Source organism: Patiria miniata, unplaced genomic scaffold (genome assembly GCF_015706575.1).
Source record: "Patiria miniata isolate m_02_andy unplaced genomic scaffold, ASM1570657v1 HiC_scaffold_27, whole genome shotgun sequence".
In the NCBI taxonomy this organism is placed as follows: Eukaryota; Metazoa; Echinodermata; class Asteroidea; order Valvatida; family Asterinidae; genus Patiria; species Patiria miniata.
This window is the reverse complement of record NW_024037066.1, coordinates 2,841,758-2,858,506: the sequence shown is the minus strand read 5'-3', so window position 1 is coordinate 2,858,506 and position 16,749 is coordinate 2,841,758. Positions and strand designations below refer to the sequence as shown.

Sequence of the window (16,749 nt, the reverse complement as noted above, 5' to 3'; positions counted from 1 at the left end):
TGGTTCCCTGACCTGACAATTTCCCGACGCCCTGACGTCTAAATTGTAATGCATCAGAAAATCGATATTACAAAAAAAAACCGCCAGAAACAAATTGCACGACAAACCGCATGGTCCGGTGAGACACCGACTGCATGAAGGCTTATTTCCCAAACTACGAGACACAGTGTGTGTGGTCATCTATGTGCGAGGATTCCCATTGGAAGCTCTGCTTTTGGACAAGTAACAGCGGTGGCCGGTAAGTGCAATAACCATTTTTACATCAAGTTTTCGGGCTGAGCAATAACCGAACCTATAGGCCTAACGATACCTGTCGGCAGTAATCTTCCAGGCACGCTGCCACGTGTGTCACGAAGGACATGTTTTCAATGGCGAAAGCATTATATGCTGCTGCTAGCTAAATCTGTCGTGGGGCAGTAGCGTTGCACAGCACACGTGTACTTTTGGACCCCACTATTTCTTTAGTTCTAAAACAGTTTTTTTGAACTTTTTCATCATATATATTCTCAGTGAAGGTCAGTCATTTAAAATGTTGACTGAAATGTTTAGTTAGAAAAAAATAGTCGTGTCCCCTAACGTGGCGCACTTCGAAGCTTACCCAACTTTCCTTGTGTAGTGTTGCCAAACCTCTTTGTTGACAAACCTCAAATTCATGCAGTAAAATACTGGTACTTTTACCTTATTAATGCTTGCTATTTAACCTCTGTGAATAATTTCGGTTTCATAAAATTTAATCCTAAATTCAAAAACGGTGGCGTCCGGAAATTGGGCACAAATTGGCGGAGTGTCCCCCAACGTGGCGCACTTGAATAAATCTCGGAAAATTCCAAATTAACATTTAAGAATTTCTGTAAACTTGATAAATTCTGATAAATCATTATTATCTCTACTTACATACCCAGCCAGATGTTTGTCAGAAAATTATTTTTTATTTTTTTATTTTTCGGGGCATTTTCAAAGGGTTCACTTTGCACTTGAAAATAAAATCGGAAAATCACGCCAAAATAAATGTTTCTTCTAACTTTGTAATGGGTATATAAACTCGCGATTTATAAACGGGAGTGTTTAGAACTTGATGAAATTTCCCTTTCTGTAAAATTTCAGGTACAATTTTTGCTCTAGCTAGGCGCTACGGGCGAAAAATCAAAGTGCGCCACGTTGGGGGACGCGCCACGTTAGGGTAGGCCAGATCAATAATATTTTCAGTGAAGGTCAGTCATTGCAAAAAAATATGACTGAAAAGACATGAATCTGGAAATGCGAAACATTTTCAATTTTGTTAGAAAATACTTCGAAAATGCACGTCTCTCCATACACAGCCAAAGAATTGACGTCTGGATACTACATTCTTTCCCTTTCTCCTCGTCAGCTCGTGATCACGTACCCATATTCGTCCATAGCTCCTTCACATTCTCGGAAACGCCATTTTCCTCATCCCCACAACAGGCAAAGTTCAATACATTGCCAAATGCGCCTATAGTATTACATGGACATCTATAGCTCTTCCGATGCACAAAGTTGTACAAGCAGGGCGGGGAAATACATGTGGGATGGGGGTGTGCACGTCGGCGTTTATACATGTACCTGTACTCCGATATTTATGCAAAATTCAAAAAATGAATGGAACATCAGTAGGCCCCCTACCTATCCAATTTGCTTGAATATATATGACCCTTACAATACACTCACACAATAACAAAAACACAACAAAGATTGTTTTCCATGATGAAATGATAATTTATTTTCCTTTTTCGTTAAACGGAAGTTGACTTTTTTTTTTTTTTTTTACATTTAAATCAAAATGATAAACAAACACTGTAAATTTAAGCATTGAGGGAGCTGAGTCACTGAGCCAAAATACTTTGGCATTTCCTAGAATCAATGCCTCTCTCAAAAGATTTACCCAAGGGAGAAAGAACTGATCGGCTGTAAAAAATAAAACTCAAAATTCAGATACATTTTTGCAAAATTGATGATTCAAACATGTCACAATCCTGTAGGCCTAATGCTGCAGTGACTGCAAACAAAATGTTTGTTTGGCCAATGTACAAGTTACAACTGTAAGTTCTAGTTGTTGTTTTTTAAGCCAGATCTTAAAATGTAGAACTATTCTCACAATCGCAATCAGCTCTTCCGTAAGACAGAAACCATACCATGGAAGAGTTGTAAAATTCACAAATATGTCCACATTCACTTCTGATTATTTACAAAATATACGTTAACATTATTTAACCGTCAGTTATATTGTACAATCTTCAACCAATAAGGATTATGTTACACTAGTTGCCTAAGCATGACAAGTTAATTTTCCAAGATTAGCTGCATTCACTATGTGAGAACTGTGCATGCCATGCTCATGGCGTGACTATGTGAATTCAAGAAAAATAATGGATCGTATGTCTTCAGTTGGCCCCCCCCCCCCTTCCTTGAAAACATTTTGCACCCCGGATGCCCCCTCAGAAATTGTACCCTAGTTATGCCACTGGCTGGAGTAGCCGTGCTTTTTAACAACCGATAAATGCTGGCCAACAAGCAGAAAGGTGCAAAGAAACAGTGTCATTGTTTACATGTTTTAAATTCATAAATACAGGCTTTACGCTTTTGTCACACTTTATGTACAGTCTATACACTAGAAGACCTCAGGTGCCATACAAGTGCATGTATGTACATGTATGTAGTATAAGATAATACACACAGTATAACATATGCAACATATGTTAAGGTCAGGAATAAAGCACAACTGGCAAAATTAAAATTGAATATATGCAAATTACAAGATTAGCATACGACCCCATAGCACAGTATACACAATAAATACTTTGTTACAACACATGACTTGCAGTGATTTGTAAGACTGATATATTAATGTTTGTACACAACCAAACTTTTGTTACATTTGAATTCTGACAAATATATTCATACTACATGCACTACATACTACATGGGTTGTGAAAAAAAAAATCTTTTAAATTTTCCAGAACTGAAGCGTTTTCGAAAGCTGTTCCAGGTGTTTATCTTAAACTCTCCTTTTTGCTAATTTTCTTTTTTTTTTGAGAGTGGAAGACACGCCCATCTACCCATCTCTATCACAATACTACTAAATTAATAAATGTCAAATAGTTTGAAATGATTTTACATTTAGCACCTTTATGTGACAATCATTTATGAGTCCAATATCATCTCAAACGCCTCATACTAGGGCCCGTCAATACATCAATAGTTCTTGATTATTTAATATTACCGGTACTTTGATATCCATATAGCCAATAGAAATTTTTAAAAATTGTATAATTTATGGGAATGATACCGAAAATGTTGATGATTTTTTCATCATCCATACAGTTTGTGCGGGGATGAAAAATCCGGTCACACCGACACCCACATTTATATTTTTGGACTAACTGTGGATCAAGTCCCCACTGGTGAATATTACAGCTGTTATCCACTCGGGTTTCCTTGATATCAAGCGCCGTCTTTATATGGAAAATATTTGATATACTGAATATTGAAAATTCTGATACTGACGGACCCTACCTCTTACTTAATTATGCACCAATCTAATTAACTTACCTGACTCATTAACACTTTATAAATACTGAAAAGTAAACCCACTTTTCCATTACAATGCTACCTTTCAACGGTGGTACGATTTCTGGAAAACCCCTAAAAAAGAAATAAATAAAATTGATAAGCATTTTTTAAAAAATATCTATCAGTAACAATGATGCCCCCACTCATTTTATACTTTTCAGTCATTAACCTTCATTTTTGTCAGTTTGGTAAACTAATTGTGAACAATAAAGTTCTTAAAGGTCATTTTAAAATGACTAAATACTAAACTAAACTAAATATCAGACAGCAGTGGAACATAAAGGGATACCCTGCCTTCCAAATGCATCTCCTGAAACTCTCCAACTCACATACAAAATCTTGAAAACTCAGCTTGCAACCTGCAGAGTTAACCTGCATGGAGCTGTATCAACTCAGTCAAGATACTAACATTCACACTCGTGTCAACTTGTACTCTTTGTAGACTCACATACACCTGTTGTCACACTCAGGCACACATACTTTACTCGCTTGCATCAAACTGAACCAAAGAGATCTTGAGTATTGCCTCTTGCTGAGGTTCCCAATGCCAACTTGTGACATCTGATCTGAATTCATTTATCTAATTGGCGAATCCACTCCTAGCTTAAACGTAGGGTAGATCATTTGTCCATTTTTTTTCGTTTGAAGCAACAAAAGTACATGTACTCAAAATCTAAAGACGGTTGTTCATAAGATGGGATTTGTGTGTCGGGGTGATGTAAATCAAATTAGGTTTTGCCCTTCACCGACATATAAACACTGTATACTCAGTGTGTTACCTCCCGAGTGAAAGTTGGAAAAAATCTCGGTGGTCGAGTGGTAAGACATCTGCACTAGAAAGCAGGTCGTGGGTTCGAGTTTCACCCGAGTGATTTTTTTCCAACTTTCACTCGGGAGGTAACAGACTGAGTATACAGTGTTTATATGTCGGTGAAGGGCAAAACCTAATTTGATAAAGATGGTTGCTGAACAACTAACCTGATGCAATTTTAGCTCTGTGAATGCTGTACATTCCGAGACAACAATATTTTCAGATCACGATTTCAATTCAAAAGTTGCCGAGTCATATGTTGAATTGCGCCCGAAATCAGCATCTGGAACATGTTCTCATTCAGCCGGTTGCAGCTACACGACGTCACGCACTTAATCAAAGAATAAATAATAGCAACCGCGCACGCATCTGCATGCCAACCCTTGCGTGCACCCATTCACAGATTCGCCCAATTACAAACCAACTACTAACGGACATTTTCAAGAATGCGTCGCTTGACGCATCTTCGGAAATGACCTTTTTTATTTTCTTCAAAATGACAGTATGCCTGAAGAAATAATTTCACAGGGAGTTAAGTGCCATTACTATCTTTAAACCAAGTAAGTTTTGTAACAAATGGTCAGTTATTGTTTGGAAAGCTGCAAATGATCTACTAGACCTTTAACTCAATTCTGAGCCATGCTGTTCAACATAACTCAACATGATTGGCCACTAAGTCTGCGCACCTTTGGTTTATGTCCTTTTCTCAGTGCTTGTGACAGTTTGTCCAAGATAGCGTGGTCACCTGACCAAAAGCCGTGATCGGATTGGTCAATGCACACTGTTTGACCAACACGCAGTAAGGGTCAATTGACGGCAAGAGGTGTTTATGTTCCAATATATAATACTTAGCTCAAGATCTATGCATTGTGATTGAGCTGTTGCTCGTCTGGTTCTTGTCTGATCATGCTGAGGCAGTGTAGTTTCCTTCTCTTTGTACTGCCTTGGTGGTTGACGTGCTGGAAGTATGTATCTTGGTCAGTCCTTCTGTCATGCCGTTCTCTGTTACTCTGTGAACAAAACAGGCAAATCTTTTGTTGTAAAATTGTTTGTGTTTGCTTTCAAGGCAGCTACATACATGTACATAAATGTTTTTTCTGAGGTTTGCAGGATGTCCGTTTTATTTATTAAAACGTTTTTTCCCCACTTTGTTCGGTTGTGAACATAATTTTTTTACATTTCAAATCATGTAACTAAAATACAATGTACAGTATAGAGAATTATTCCCACAGTGCAACTGTAACATTCTTATATGTTTCAGAGGATATTTTCAATGACTTTGAATATTTTTTGTAACAGCCGAACTACTGAAGGGCGCAGACCTAGGACAAGCTGCAGCTTCTTGTCTGGCCTCCCCATGTACTATATTTCAAATTCTGTAAAAAAAAAAATTCCCTTGTATTTTACTGGCCTTATATTGTGTAAATAAACCTATCGGATTATGAAATTGGGTGCTGCCCACTTAAACAGGTCAAACTCCTAAGGCTATAAAACCACCTCAGAGTGTGAAGTCACCAACTGTAGCACTGTTAAATGGAGCTAGCTCCCACTGTCTCAGAATTGGCCGTTTATTCACTAGTGAATGGCTCAAGGCAACGAGGTCCCACGGACGTTTGCACTTGTTGCTCTATGTGTTGCATCATGCAGGGTTTAGGGTGAATCTCATGTCTCGCAAAGAGAGTAATACTTACACTTCATCCATGTCCATGTCGTCTTCGTCATCGCTGGGAATTTGCAAGTAAGGATTGTCCGATCCGGGACGGAACTTGTAAGCGGTGATGACGAAGAAGCAGTAAGTGGCAATCTCAAAGAAGAATTCATCCAGCCACATGTAGCGAAAGGGTACAGTGACCTGTAACGAAATTCATCGGTCAAGTTTAAGCAAAATCATCAGTAAAAGCTGGGTTTTTTTTTTGTAAATGCAAACACTCCACTTAAGAAGTAGTATAGGACAATCAAAATCATAATTCCTACATCTAAATATCTTTAAATACTATGTGTATGTACATAACAACGCTTTCATGCATTCATTTTAGTTTTGAAAAAGTTAGTTTTGAAAAGTTTACTTCAAGTGATTTTTATGTTAATTGATAAAAAGAAAAATATAATGAGGAACGCTTCTTTTCGTATGGCTGAAGGCTACTAACTTACCTTCAATAGATACACTATGATGCGAGTGAAGTAAATATAGCACACAACCTGTTTGAAAAAGAAAAACATTTGAAAGTACTATACAACGGATACGGTGAAAACCAACATGAACCCTCTTACCATTTAAACAGTCACAAACAGTCAAAATTCATTTCCACTTCCCCTGCTATACTTTTTAACAAAGGCTAGTCACCAGCAGTCAGATCATATGTCAAGCAAGCACTGTGACTAGTCAAACTCAGTCAACAGACAAAGCAGGCAAGTTGTGGTCGCAGCTGTTTTATCACTCACCCGGAGTCAAAGCATAGCTGCATCAAGTTACTTAAACAATCCCAGTCAGTCAATCCTGCTTTATGTAGGCTGGGAATTCCTAACCGTTGAAAACAGTCACTTGATTGATTTTGACTGAAAGGACTACTTGGCACAGAATGTGTGTTTGCATAGAAGGGGTAAAGATAAAATTAATAAATTATTTTAAATTTGAATTGAATTGAATTAAAGAACACTATTATGTAATATAAAAAATAATCATACCAGTATGTAAAAATGTCGGAAGAGCTTCAACTTGGACAGACTTATGGCCGCTGTAAAAAACAAAACGGAAAAGAGTGGTATTTAAACTACACTATAATTATGAGCTGTTAAGTAATGACTTCAGACCTACAATGTAAGAATATGATGGTAAATTTCCTAAATGTGGTAACTTGTCTACAGACACAGGATAAAGAACATCACAAGAATGTCTACGAAGTAAATAAGTTGTAATGCTTATATAGCACTTTCCATTGTATCAACAATCTCAAAGCACTTTACAATTATTTCCCCATTCATCAGGCCATGGGACCACGCGGCAGCCGAAATCAGCGCACAATCGGTCCTCCACCCTCACAGGTATAAAACAGTCATACTCCTGGGTGGAGAGAGGCAATTGTAGTTAAGTGTCTTGCCCAAGGGCACAAACAACATGTACCGGACAGGGTTCAACCCTCGTACCATCGTACATGAGTCAAACACCATAACCACTGGAACATGGCATTCTACAGGCCACAGAGTAATGATGTACATCGGGTCGGTTTGACCACGCCAAACCGACCCGAAACATTAGAAATATAAACCGAATCCGAACCGAAACCGATCTTAACTATCTCAAACCGACCCGACCCGACAAAAAAATCAATTAAAACCGACCCGAACCCTGACGACCTGAAACAAATCCGAATCTATCTATTTCACTGTCAGTCCCGATCCAACTGGAGAAATTAATACCGTGGGAACTTGATAGTACGCACGTTGGCCACACCACAATGGGCTGCGGTCACAGTGACTGTCAATAATATTGCATCACCTGAATTTCTCAACTGTTTCAGTTTATTTCGTTTTTTTCAAAATATGGCTAAACCAAACCGACCTGACTTGACCCGAAAATGTAAATGCAAAACCGAAACCGACCCGACCCGACTGAAAAGATGGACAAACCGACCCGACCCGACCCGAAGTTGGTTTCGGGTCGGGTTTGCACATCATTACAACAGAGCACAAATATCATTTACCTTTGCCATCCGTTGTGGCCGCCTCCTGTAGATGTCTTATAGACCAGATGACAGGGTAGAGAATGGCGCCGCAGCACAAGATATCGACCAAGACGAAAACAGCCTTCCATGTTGCATACTGTGATTCTCCCTCTTCTGATGTGTCCGTGATGATGTAAGCTACGTTAGCAAACACCTGTGACATAACGATATGAAAGTTTTGGTGAAAACAATCAAAGAAACCTGTGGCCGTCATATTAGCTCTGCAAAATAATAATGGTGAGGGTAATGTGTGGACAATCATGGAGAACTATTAACTTTGGGAATTTATTTCGCTCGATACAAAAAATGTAGCAGACATCATGTTCAGTGTGATACATGGAGTGAATTTGGCCTATGATTCAAACGTACACAAATACAGGAACAGATTTAGCTTCATATTAAACATTTCAATTACGATAAGAGTCAAAAACTGAATCTGGCAATGATTCTAGATTTAAGGTGAGTTTGCTCTCTTGTGAAAACAATAATTACCACCATCTACTGTTTTCTTAAAAGAAAGAAAGAGGATATCATTCATGAGAGTTATACAGTCTTTTTAGAGAGTCCAGTCATTACTCCAGGTTGGGTTGTTAAGAAAAAAAATATAAAAAAAAAATAGTCGGTCTCTGGTCAGACCGAAGTTCCGGAATTGATGCGGCGACGCGTTTTTTTGTTGTTTTTTTTGGTGGCTTTTTTTTTTTCAAGCTTGTATTGTACAGACAAGGTGGTCACTATTTTGCTTTTTTGTGTCCTCATTATACATTGGTGTCCTCCATAATTTGCCTTGGTGCCCTTTATCATTTGCCTTGGTGCAATTTCCCCATTCCTTGGTGCTCCTTGGTACAAAAATTTGAGGAGGCGCAGATATAGAGGGCGCTGTTGAAGCTTCCGTGTTAATTTGAAAAAAAAGCCACTTCCCATAGACCCGTGTGTTTTTCCCAGCCGTAGCCCAGTAATGTGGATGCAGCCTTACCTGTAGTGGGATGACAATGATGAAGAGTTTCTTGTCTTTCTCTGACAGGATTGGCTTAACGAAGGCCCACCCAGAACCGATCAGGGCAATGTTCAGGAACAACAAGGCTCCTTTAATCCTGAGACAGAACCAGGAGGAAAGACAAAGAGGACAAGTTGGTCAGTATCTCTTGAACAAGGATATCTTTTCATCAACACTCACACAAGATTTGAGAAGCACTTTGTTTGTTCTCAGGAGTCACCCGACTTTCTCCTGAGGATGGACAGAATACACTGTCAGAAATGTTCAGACCATTCATAAACTGGTTCTGTTAACCAGTTCGCGCCGGATGACTATATATGTATATACGCTATGGTTTTGCGGTATTCGGAACGGATGACAGATAAACATGCAGGCAGCAAGGACAGAAATATCTGTCAGCCAACCACTCGCAGCGAGCGAGGCTGGAAATATGAGTGTGCTGCCCGAGGGTGATGGCTTCAACCCGCCTGGCTTGAGGTCGAGTGAAAAGTAATCCCGCGCCTCGTTCCATTCTTGTCAAAATATTCCCGGCGTGAACTGGTTAAGAAGCAACTCTTCTCAAAGAAGAGAAAAATTTCTGCTACATGGTGTAACAGACCGTTCTATTTCATTGCCCTGCAAAGCTTCTTTCAAGTCTTATTTGGTCACCAGATTATTTTTTTCACGGATTGATGAAACTTACAGGTAAGTGATGTAGAAGAGAATGGCAAAGGCTTCCATTGGTGATCCATCCAGGGATATGAAATGATAGTCCATCTAGAGTAAGGTAGATAGAGAGGAAATCAATATTTAACTCGTTCACAAAACTTGTAATACTGATTTCTTCAAGATAACAAAATCAAATGTTGTGCTATGTATCACTACGACTATGATTATGATCCCTAAAGGCCAGACAAAAGACATTTTGATTTTGACAATCACAATGATTTTGAACACAGTATCAATTTACACTAATCCTCCTGCTTTTTGAACAGTCATAGACAGTAAACAAAAAATCTATCCTCTTCCCCTGCCATGCCTTTTACACAGGCTAGTCACCAACAGTCAGATCATATTTCAAGCAAGCACTGTGACTAGTCAAATTCAGTCAACAGACAAAAGCAGGCAAGTGGTAAGCACAGCTGGCTTATCAATCACCTACAGTCAAAGCACAGCTGGCCTGTGTCAAGTTACATAAACAGTCCCAGCCAGTCAATCCTGCTTTACATGTATGTAGGCTTGGAGCTCTTAACTGTTGAAAACAGTCACTTGATTGATCTTGACTGAAAGGACAACATGGCACAGAATGTATGTTTGCATAGGACATTTGAAAAGGCTGTGGGAAAACAAATTTGGATGTGAATTATTAAAATCGTGGCTAGAAATATTAAATCACGAAAGCAACATGTTGAAAGTACACATACCGCATGAAACATGAGCGACAGAGTCTTGAGCACAGCCAGCAGGAACATGAGGTAATGAATCTTGAACACATCGTCCTTGTGTTGACGTAGATAGATGAACCAATAACACGAAGAGGTGAAGTACACAAAGGACGTCATGATGAAGAGCATTGGGAGCGGAATATCACCGGCTGATAGGTAGTTGCCTTGAGCGTTCATCTCGGTAACATCAATCTGTAAATACAGGCAAATAATCTTTCAACTCCGTAAATTAACAATCATCATAATTGTCAAGTTATGGACTTCATGCACGAACAGTAGATGCCTTGTGACCACTCATGAGAGCTCCATGGGAGGACCACATTGGTTCACACACACACACATGTACACACACCTTTACTGGAATTTGTATCCTTGTGGAGTCATTTCTTTTTTCACGTGTACTAACATTTTCGAGTTTGAAAGTGTAGTTTCAAAATGCTCCTATTTTAACCAGAATTAATTTCCTGAGCTGAAATTCGGACTTAATATCCCTTACATAAAATACCTCAATTGGCGACAGATCAACCCACCTTGGAAATTCCTAGTTTTTGAGTAAAATCCATATATCTATTTCGTGATAACCTTGTGGAGACGTATTCACCAATAGAAATTGCTCTGTGGAGACGTATTCAATCTTTCGTTCCCTATTATACCCATGTCTCCACAGGGTACCGTGTACCAGATCACCCATGTGTGTTTTACTATACTCATGAGGACCTGCACTTTTCCTACTTTTGTTTCCTTTTGTTTGTACCCTAACTTTTTCTCGACAGCTCCCATAAGGTTTGTACACGAAATTCTCCTGAAGACGTGGGCCCAGGTCCTCGGGCCCATTGAAATCGCACACACCCCATTGTCCCAAGTCCTCAGTCTGAATGGATAACCAACCCAGCCTTACATATACATATAGACTTGTGGAAAACCTTTGTTTCTCTTTGTTTGCTCTCCTTTGTTCCTATTGAAATCTCAAACTCCATAGCGTTTTCCTTATAGGGTAGATTGATTTTGAAAGACTTCCTTGTGGGGTCTATTGTTCTATTGTGTTTTCTACCCCATAAGGAACCATGTACATATACATACTGGTCCGCACATGTTGGGCGCGAAGAACACACCTTTTTTTTAGTCTAAATGTGCACAAAGCTATAGAGTCTTTGTCGGCAATGCGGTCGCATGTCCCTTCCAGTGGTCTCCCCCAACTCCCTCCTTGTTAACCGTTGAGGGGGTACTTGAACATGGAGCCGTCAGGCGTCGTCAACGATGCATGTGAATGTCTCCCCAATAGTCTGCCCCAACACTCCCCTTTCTTGCCAGTGAGGGGTACTTGTACACGGAGCCCATACTTGACACAGGACAATGTAAGCACCAATAGACAAATTGCATGAGAATTTCTGTCGGATGGACTTAACAACGGCGGTTGGTGTATGACAACATCATGTAAATTGTCGTAGAAATCATCAAGATAAACTGTTCATTAATCCCTTTCACTGCTAATTGAAATGGAGCATTTTTTTAAACTTACAGTTAGACCGAGTTCTGATTTGTTGCAGTTGTGGAAAAACAGATTATATAGTCCTTCCTCTGAGTCCGTCATCAGACACACAAAGAACTACGGTGACAAAAAAAAGAGAACAATTAACCACTACCATTATCAAGAAATGAAACTTTTTGAGTCAAAAAATAAAAATAAACTGTCATTATTCACTTGTCATCATTGAAAATGGAATCTATTAACAAAGTGTAAAATTCAACATTTTAAGTTGTTGGTCAATGACTCTCATTAAGTTAGATTTAACAATGACAGAATTCGCTAAAAAATACTTTCAGTTCCTACTCTCTTAGATTTAAAACCCTAATCCTTGAGTGATTTACTAGGAACCTTCCTCACTCCTACAAATTCCATCCAACACCATATGGTAAACTCAACACCCAAACTATTGTCAAATTAGGTTTTGCCCTTCACCGATGTTTAAACACTGTATACTCAGTGTGTAACCTCCCAAGTGAAAGTTGGACAAAATCACTCGGGTGGGACTCGAACCCACAACCTCCTGCTTTCTAGCGCAGATGTCTTACCACTCGACCACTGAGCTAACGGGACTCTGATCTTTGGTGGTATGCCTAACCCTTTACATGCCTAATCAGTTTACTAGTGCAGTACTCACTCCAACAGATTCCAACAAACAGCGGTGTTGGAGTTTGACTGGATGGGGATTGTTAGGATTAGTGAGCAAAAGAATCTTGAATCTTTCAGGATTTATGTCAGCACTTACACTAGCATTGAAGACATGTTTATCCCCTTGTATTGGTATGTAGTTGTACAATGGTAAGGGAGGGGCTTGAGAGCTCTGGTTGACTGGAGACTGTGATGCGTTAGTTGGCATGGCTGATGTGGACTCTTGCTTCATCTTAGACTGTTGTGAAGCTGGCGGCGAGGCTGATGAAAAGGAAAGACGTCATTTGTCAATGTGCCACATTAAAACAAATGACAAATTGAAGAGACTTATAACTTAAACACCCATTTCCAGAAACTCTGAACAAATTATAATCAAATTTTTCACACAAAAAAACCACACCAAGGGAAACCGAAAAGGTTCATTATTATAGTTTTCAAACTTGAACAAAGAAATTGACTGGAGCGGTGTTTGAACCTGCAACCTCCGGATTGCCTTTTGGTGCTCTACCACCTGAGCTACCCAGCCCTATGTTGGCGGTTCCCCAATTTGTCAATGGTTTCAACTTCATTTCATTCTGTTATAATGCAGCATCAGACATAAGTGTATCAGTACTTAGAATGTGGGGGTGTGATGTGGTGTGAGGGTGGGGGGGGGGGGAGAGAGAGAGAAAAGGCGCAGACACATAGGAACTTTGTACATTGCCTTGTCTAATTCCCAGACCTATTTTCTTATAACTCAATGGGGTATGCAAATGAATAAATGATTTCATTGGCTGACAGACATAACCCCGTCCACACCTATAAGCCAAAGTTGATCTGTCCCACTCCAAACTTGTACTTCCATTCTGCACCCAAAGAGCTAACTTGAATCAAGACCTAATACGTTTACATACATGTACCATTTTTCAATACCGTCTGATGTCTTCAATGTCAATTGTTAATCCTTACCGATTGCCGTGTCTCTTCTCCGTCTCGACGGATTTTCTCCCTGCATTTCTTTCTTGCAGTCTGGCTGTTCGCTCATTGGAAAGATGTGAAGGTGTCTCAAACTCCGCCCTTTCCGATTGATGTTCAGCCTGGTCAAGTAAAAAACAATGGTAGGCAAGATACGTGAATTCGTTAGAAAGGTTACTTTTAGAGGCCTACATGGTAGCAAGTGATGAAAGAAAACAAGTGTACTGAGACAACGTCTCCACTACATTACCAATAAGTCCTCTTTGATTAAGTCCCAAACGCTGGTCCGTCCACCCCAAGTCCTGAATAATTTAACAAAGAGAAGGATTTTTAGGAGAGGGCTCAGACTTTCCAGACAGTAGTTAAGTAACTTACCTACGACTGGTGAAGTTGAACGTGAAGAAGACAACAGAGATGGAATCATTTTCCGTAGCGTCTTGTGTGTTCTTCAAGATGCACTGATTCTTTGCATGTTCCTCCTGTAAAAAAAGCCCGACAATCGAGAACCAAACTTTAATCATGCCAATATATAATAAGACCTTGTAAATACTGTACATTGTGCAGTTTGAAAACATGGTTTTCAGTGGCAAACTTTGGTCCAATGGTTACATCAGTTCCAACCCTGATGGGGAACATGATGCTTGTGTTCTTGGGCAAGACACTATACTACAATTGCTTCTCTCCACCCAGGAGTATAAATGGTTACCTGCGAAGGTAGAGACCAGAATGCGCTGATCTCAGCTGCTGCAAAAACTGGTCTCATGGCCTGATGATTAGGGGGAGTAATTGTGAAGCGTTTTGAGACCTTTGGTATAATGTGCTAATATAACAGTAAAGTCTGTCCCGAGCCAATGTGGCCCATCAGGCCTGCGTTTATCTCCAGTTTCCGTGGCATGAAACGACTGAGAATATTTCCAATCCCCCTGGATGGGATGCCGGTCCATCGCAGGTTGCTCCTAAGCTTATACTTGTACCCATTTATACTCCTGGGTGGAGAGAGGCAAGTGGGGATGAAGTGGCTTGCCCAAGGACACAACATATGGCCAGCAGCTGGATTTGAACCCCTGACCCTCTGATCATGAGTCACAAACCCTAACCACTAGGCCACACTTCCCGAATATAATATAAGCAAGCTTATTATTAATATTATTAAATAATAAATAGGCAGCACTTGAATTTGTGTTGATGGAGACGCTCTTAATTATTTTACCAAGTAAGAGGCTCCTCCATCACTGATTGATTTATCCAGCGTGAATCCAATACTTTGACGTTCATGCTTTGGATCCTTGACAACTAACGCAGATACGTTGACGACTAGTAGACTGTTCTTGAAGAATCCAAATGTGCTGACGTCAACGATTTTCCTGGAATCATCCTGAAAATAAAACGCAGTTATTTTATCACACAGGTCATACACGCACAAACTGAGGCAATGTACAAACTTCACTGATTGGCCTGAGAAGAATAATTGTCACTTTGTGATCTATGTGTGCGATCTAATGTTATGCCCTATGGGGAGTTTTAATGAAAATTTAAAAAAAAATATGAAATTCTAACATCATCGTTAAAATTAATGGAAACAATTATGTATCCTGATGCCACTTTTTCCATCATGTAATTATCTCAATGAAGGTGAATCATCACAAAAATGTTGAAAAGACATTAATCTGGGACTGAGCAAAGCATGCAAAATTTTTCAATTTTGTTAGTAAATACTTTGAAAATGCACTCGACCATGTCGACTCTCCGTAGACTTTGTTGTACATGTTGTACACAACCAAATAAGCGGCATCTGTATACTACATTCTTTTGAATAAGGTTTACTAAAAGAAAACGCGGGCCAAATATCAACTGCCTCATGTTAATTGTTATGAATATCAGGGTTTTATGTAGACCTGTGAATGTGGCGTTGTATACAACGCCACGCACTTCCGTCGGGTAAATACAAGCGACAGCATTCTATCTTTTGATCCGCTACATATAACCATGTATAATTTTGCCCATAGGTAAATCACTTACTTGTTAGGCTTCCTATGAATTTACGCGAGTGTTGGATCTGGCATTGCCAAGAAATTTGATGTAAAATACGGCACAACTTTGTCACTACGAATGTTTTCAAAATGATCAGAAAATCAAAGACAGGCATGACACTCTGGTACCCCGAGTTCTGCATTCGCAAAACGGAAGAAGTATCACCAGTGGGTACCCGACTAACCGTCTTACATGGCAGGATGACCGTAATACCATGTAAAATTCTGCTAAATCTACATCGAAAGTCTGCCAAATCACCCAGTTTATATTGCTGTTCCATTGTGCAAGGGTTTGTTTTAAGGATCTTTCAAAAAATGAAGGTTTTTCAAACCAAATGTGTCATATTTCTTTCCAATCTTTTTCATTTTCCTTCATCTCTATAATTCTGCCGAAAAAAATATTCTGTTGATTTTCTGTACAACTCATTTTTGTATGCAAATATTCTGTCAAATGAAGCTGAAATTCGGCTAGAACGGTCACTCCATTTTAGTAACCGCGGATCACAATAGAGTGTTTTTACTATAGACTGAAGCGTGGCTATGTATATAGCCACGTTCACGGGTCTAGGTTTTATGAGTCATCATCATTCATTACAATGTATAAAATTTGCACAACTGAACTTTACTATTGTGATAGGGCCTAGTGTAAAAAAAATAAAATAATGATTTTTTTTTCATCTTCATCCATTTCTCGACTTTAAATGTTGAAATTCACAACATAAATATACGAAAAAGTGGTTTCCTACTTACTGTAAGATTCAACTCGTGTTTTCGAGAGACACACACGCTCACAACCGTCAGAATAACGATTACATATTGCAGAAATTTCGACAGAATTTTCGCTTCCATGTTGTTCGTTTACTTGCAATGACTTTTTGATGTAGATAGAGGGCGCTAGACGCGATGACCGTAAATTTTCTTTTACATCTTTACAATACGCCGGGCGCCATGCTCAAGTAATGTAGAATATTGTGAGGTGTCTTTGTCTCATACCCAGACTCGCCCCAGACACAATTAATTATGCATGAGTCGAGTGCTGCAGAACGTAGA

At 39.4% G+C, this 16,749-nt stretch overlaps 2 protein-coding genes and 1 long non-coding RNA gene across 3 annotated transcripts in view; 1 reads left to right on the top strand and 2 right to left on the bottom strand.

The window, feature by feature from the left end:
- Positions 1 to 2,558: 2,558 nt before the first annotated feature.
- LOC119734476 lies at positions 2,559 to 4,325 on the bottom strand. The gene is made up of 2 exons (XR_005272078.1): positions 4,068 to 4,325; positions 2,559 to 3,963 (listed from the first exon to the last, which is right to left on the bottom strand). It is a non-coding gene; the product is annotated as an uncharacterized LOC119734476 (long non-coding RNA).
- A 667-nt stretch (positions 4,326 to 4,992) lies between these two features.
- LOC119734637 (protein GPR107-like) lies at positions 4,993 to 16,596 on the bottom strand. Its single transcript, XM_038208186.1, has 14 exons — positions 16,450 to 16,596; positions 14,880 to 15,044; positions 14,045 to 14,148; positions 13,664 to 13,791; positions 12,813 to 12,976; positions 12,062 to 12,148; positions 10,522 to 10,734; positions 9,801 to 9,874; positions 9,098 to 9,215; positions 8,104 to 8,278; positions 7,088 to 7,137; positions 6,554 to 6,601; positions 6,094 to 6,254; positions 4,993 to 5,412 (listed from the first exon to the last, which is right to left on the bottom strand). Exons 1-14 carry the CDS (start codon positions 16,546 to 16,548, stop codon positions 5,307 to 5,309), a joined length of 1,692 nt encoding a protein of 563 aa, XP_038064114.1. The 5' UTR covers positions 16,549 to 16,596; the 3' UTR covers positions 4,993 to 5,306.
- Positions 13,742 to 16,749, top strand: part of LOC119734636 (ATP-binding cassette sub-family A member 2-like) — a 72,038-nt gene continuing 69,030 nt past the window's right edge. The window contains exon 1 of the mRNA XM_038208183.1: positions 13,742 to 13,812. The gene's annotated coding sequence lies outside the window, so the exon portion shown is untranslated. The remainder of the gene's footprint in view (positions 13,813 to 16,749) is intronic.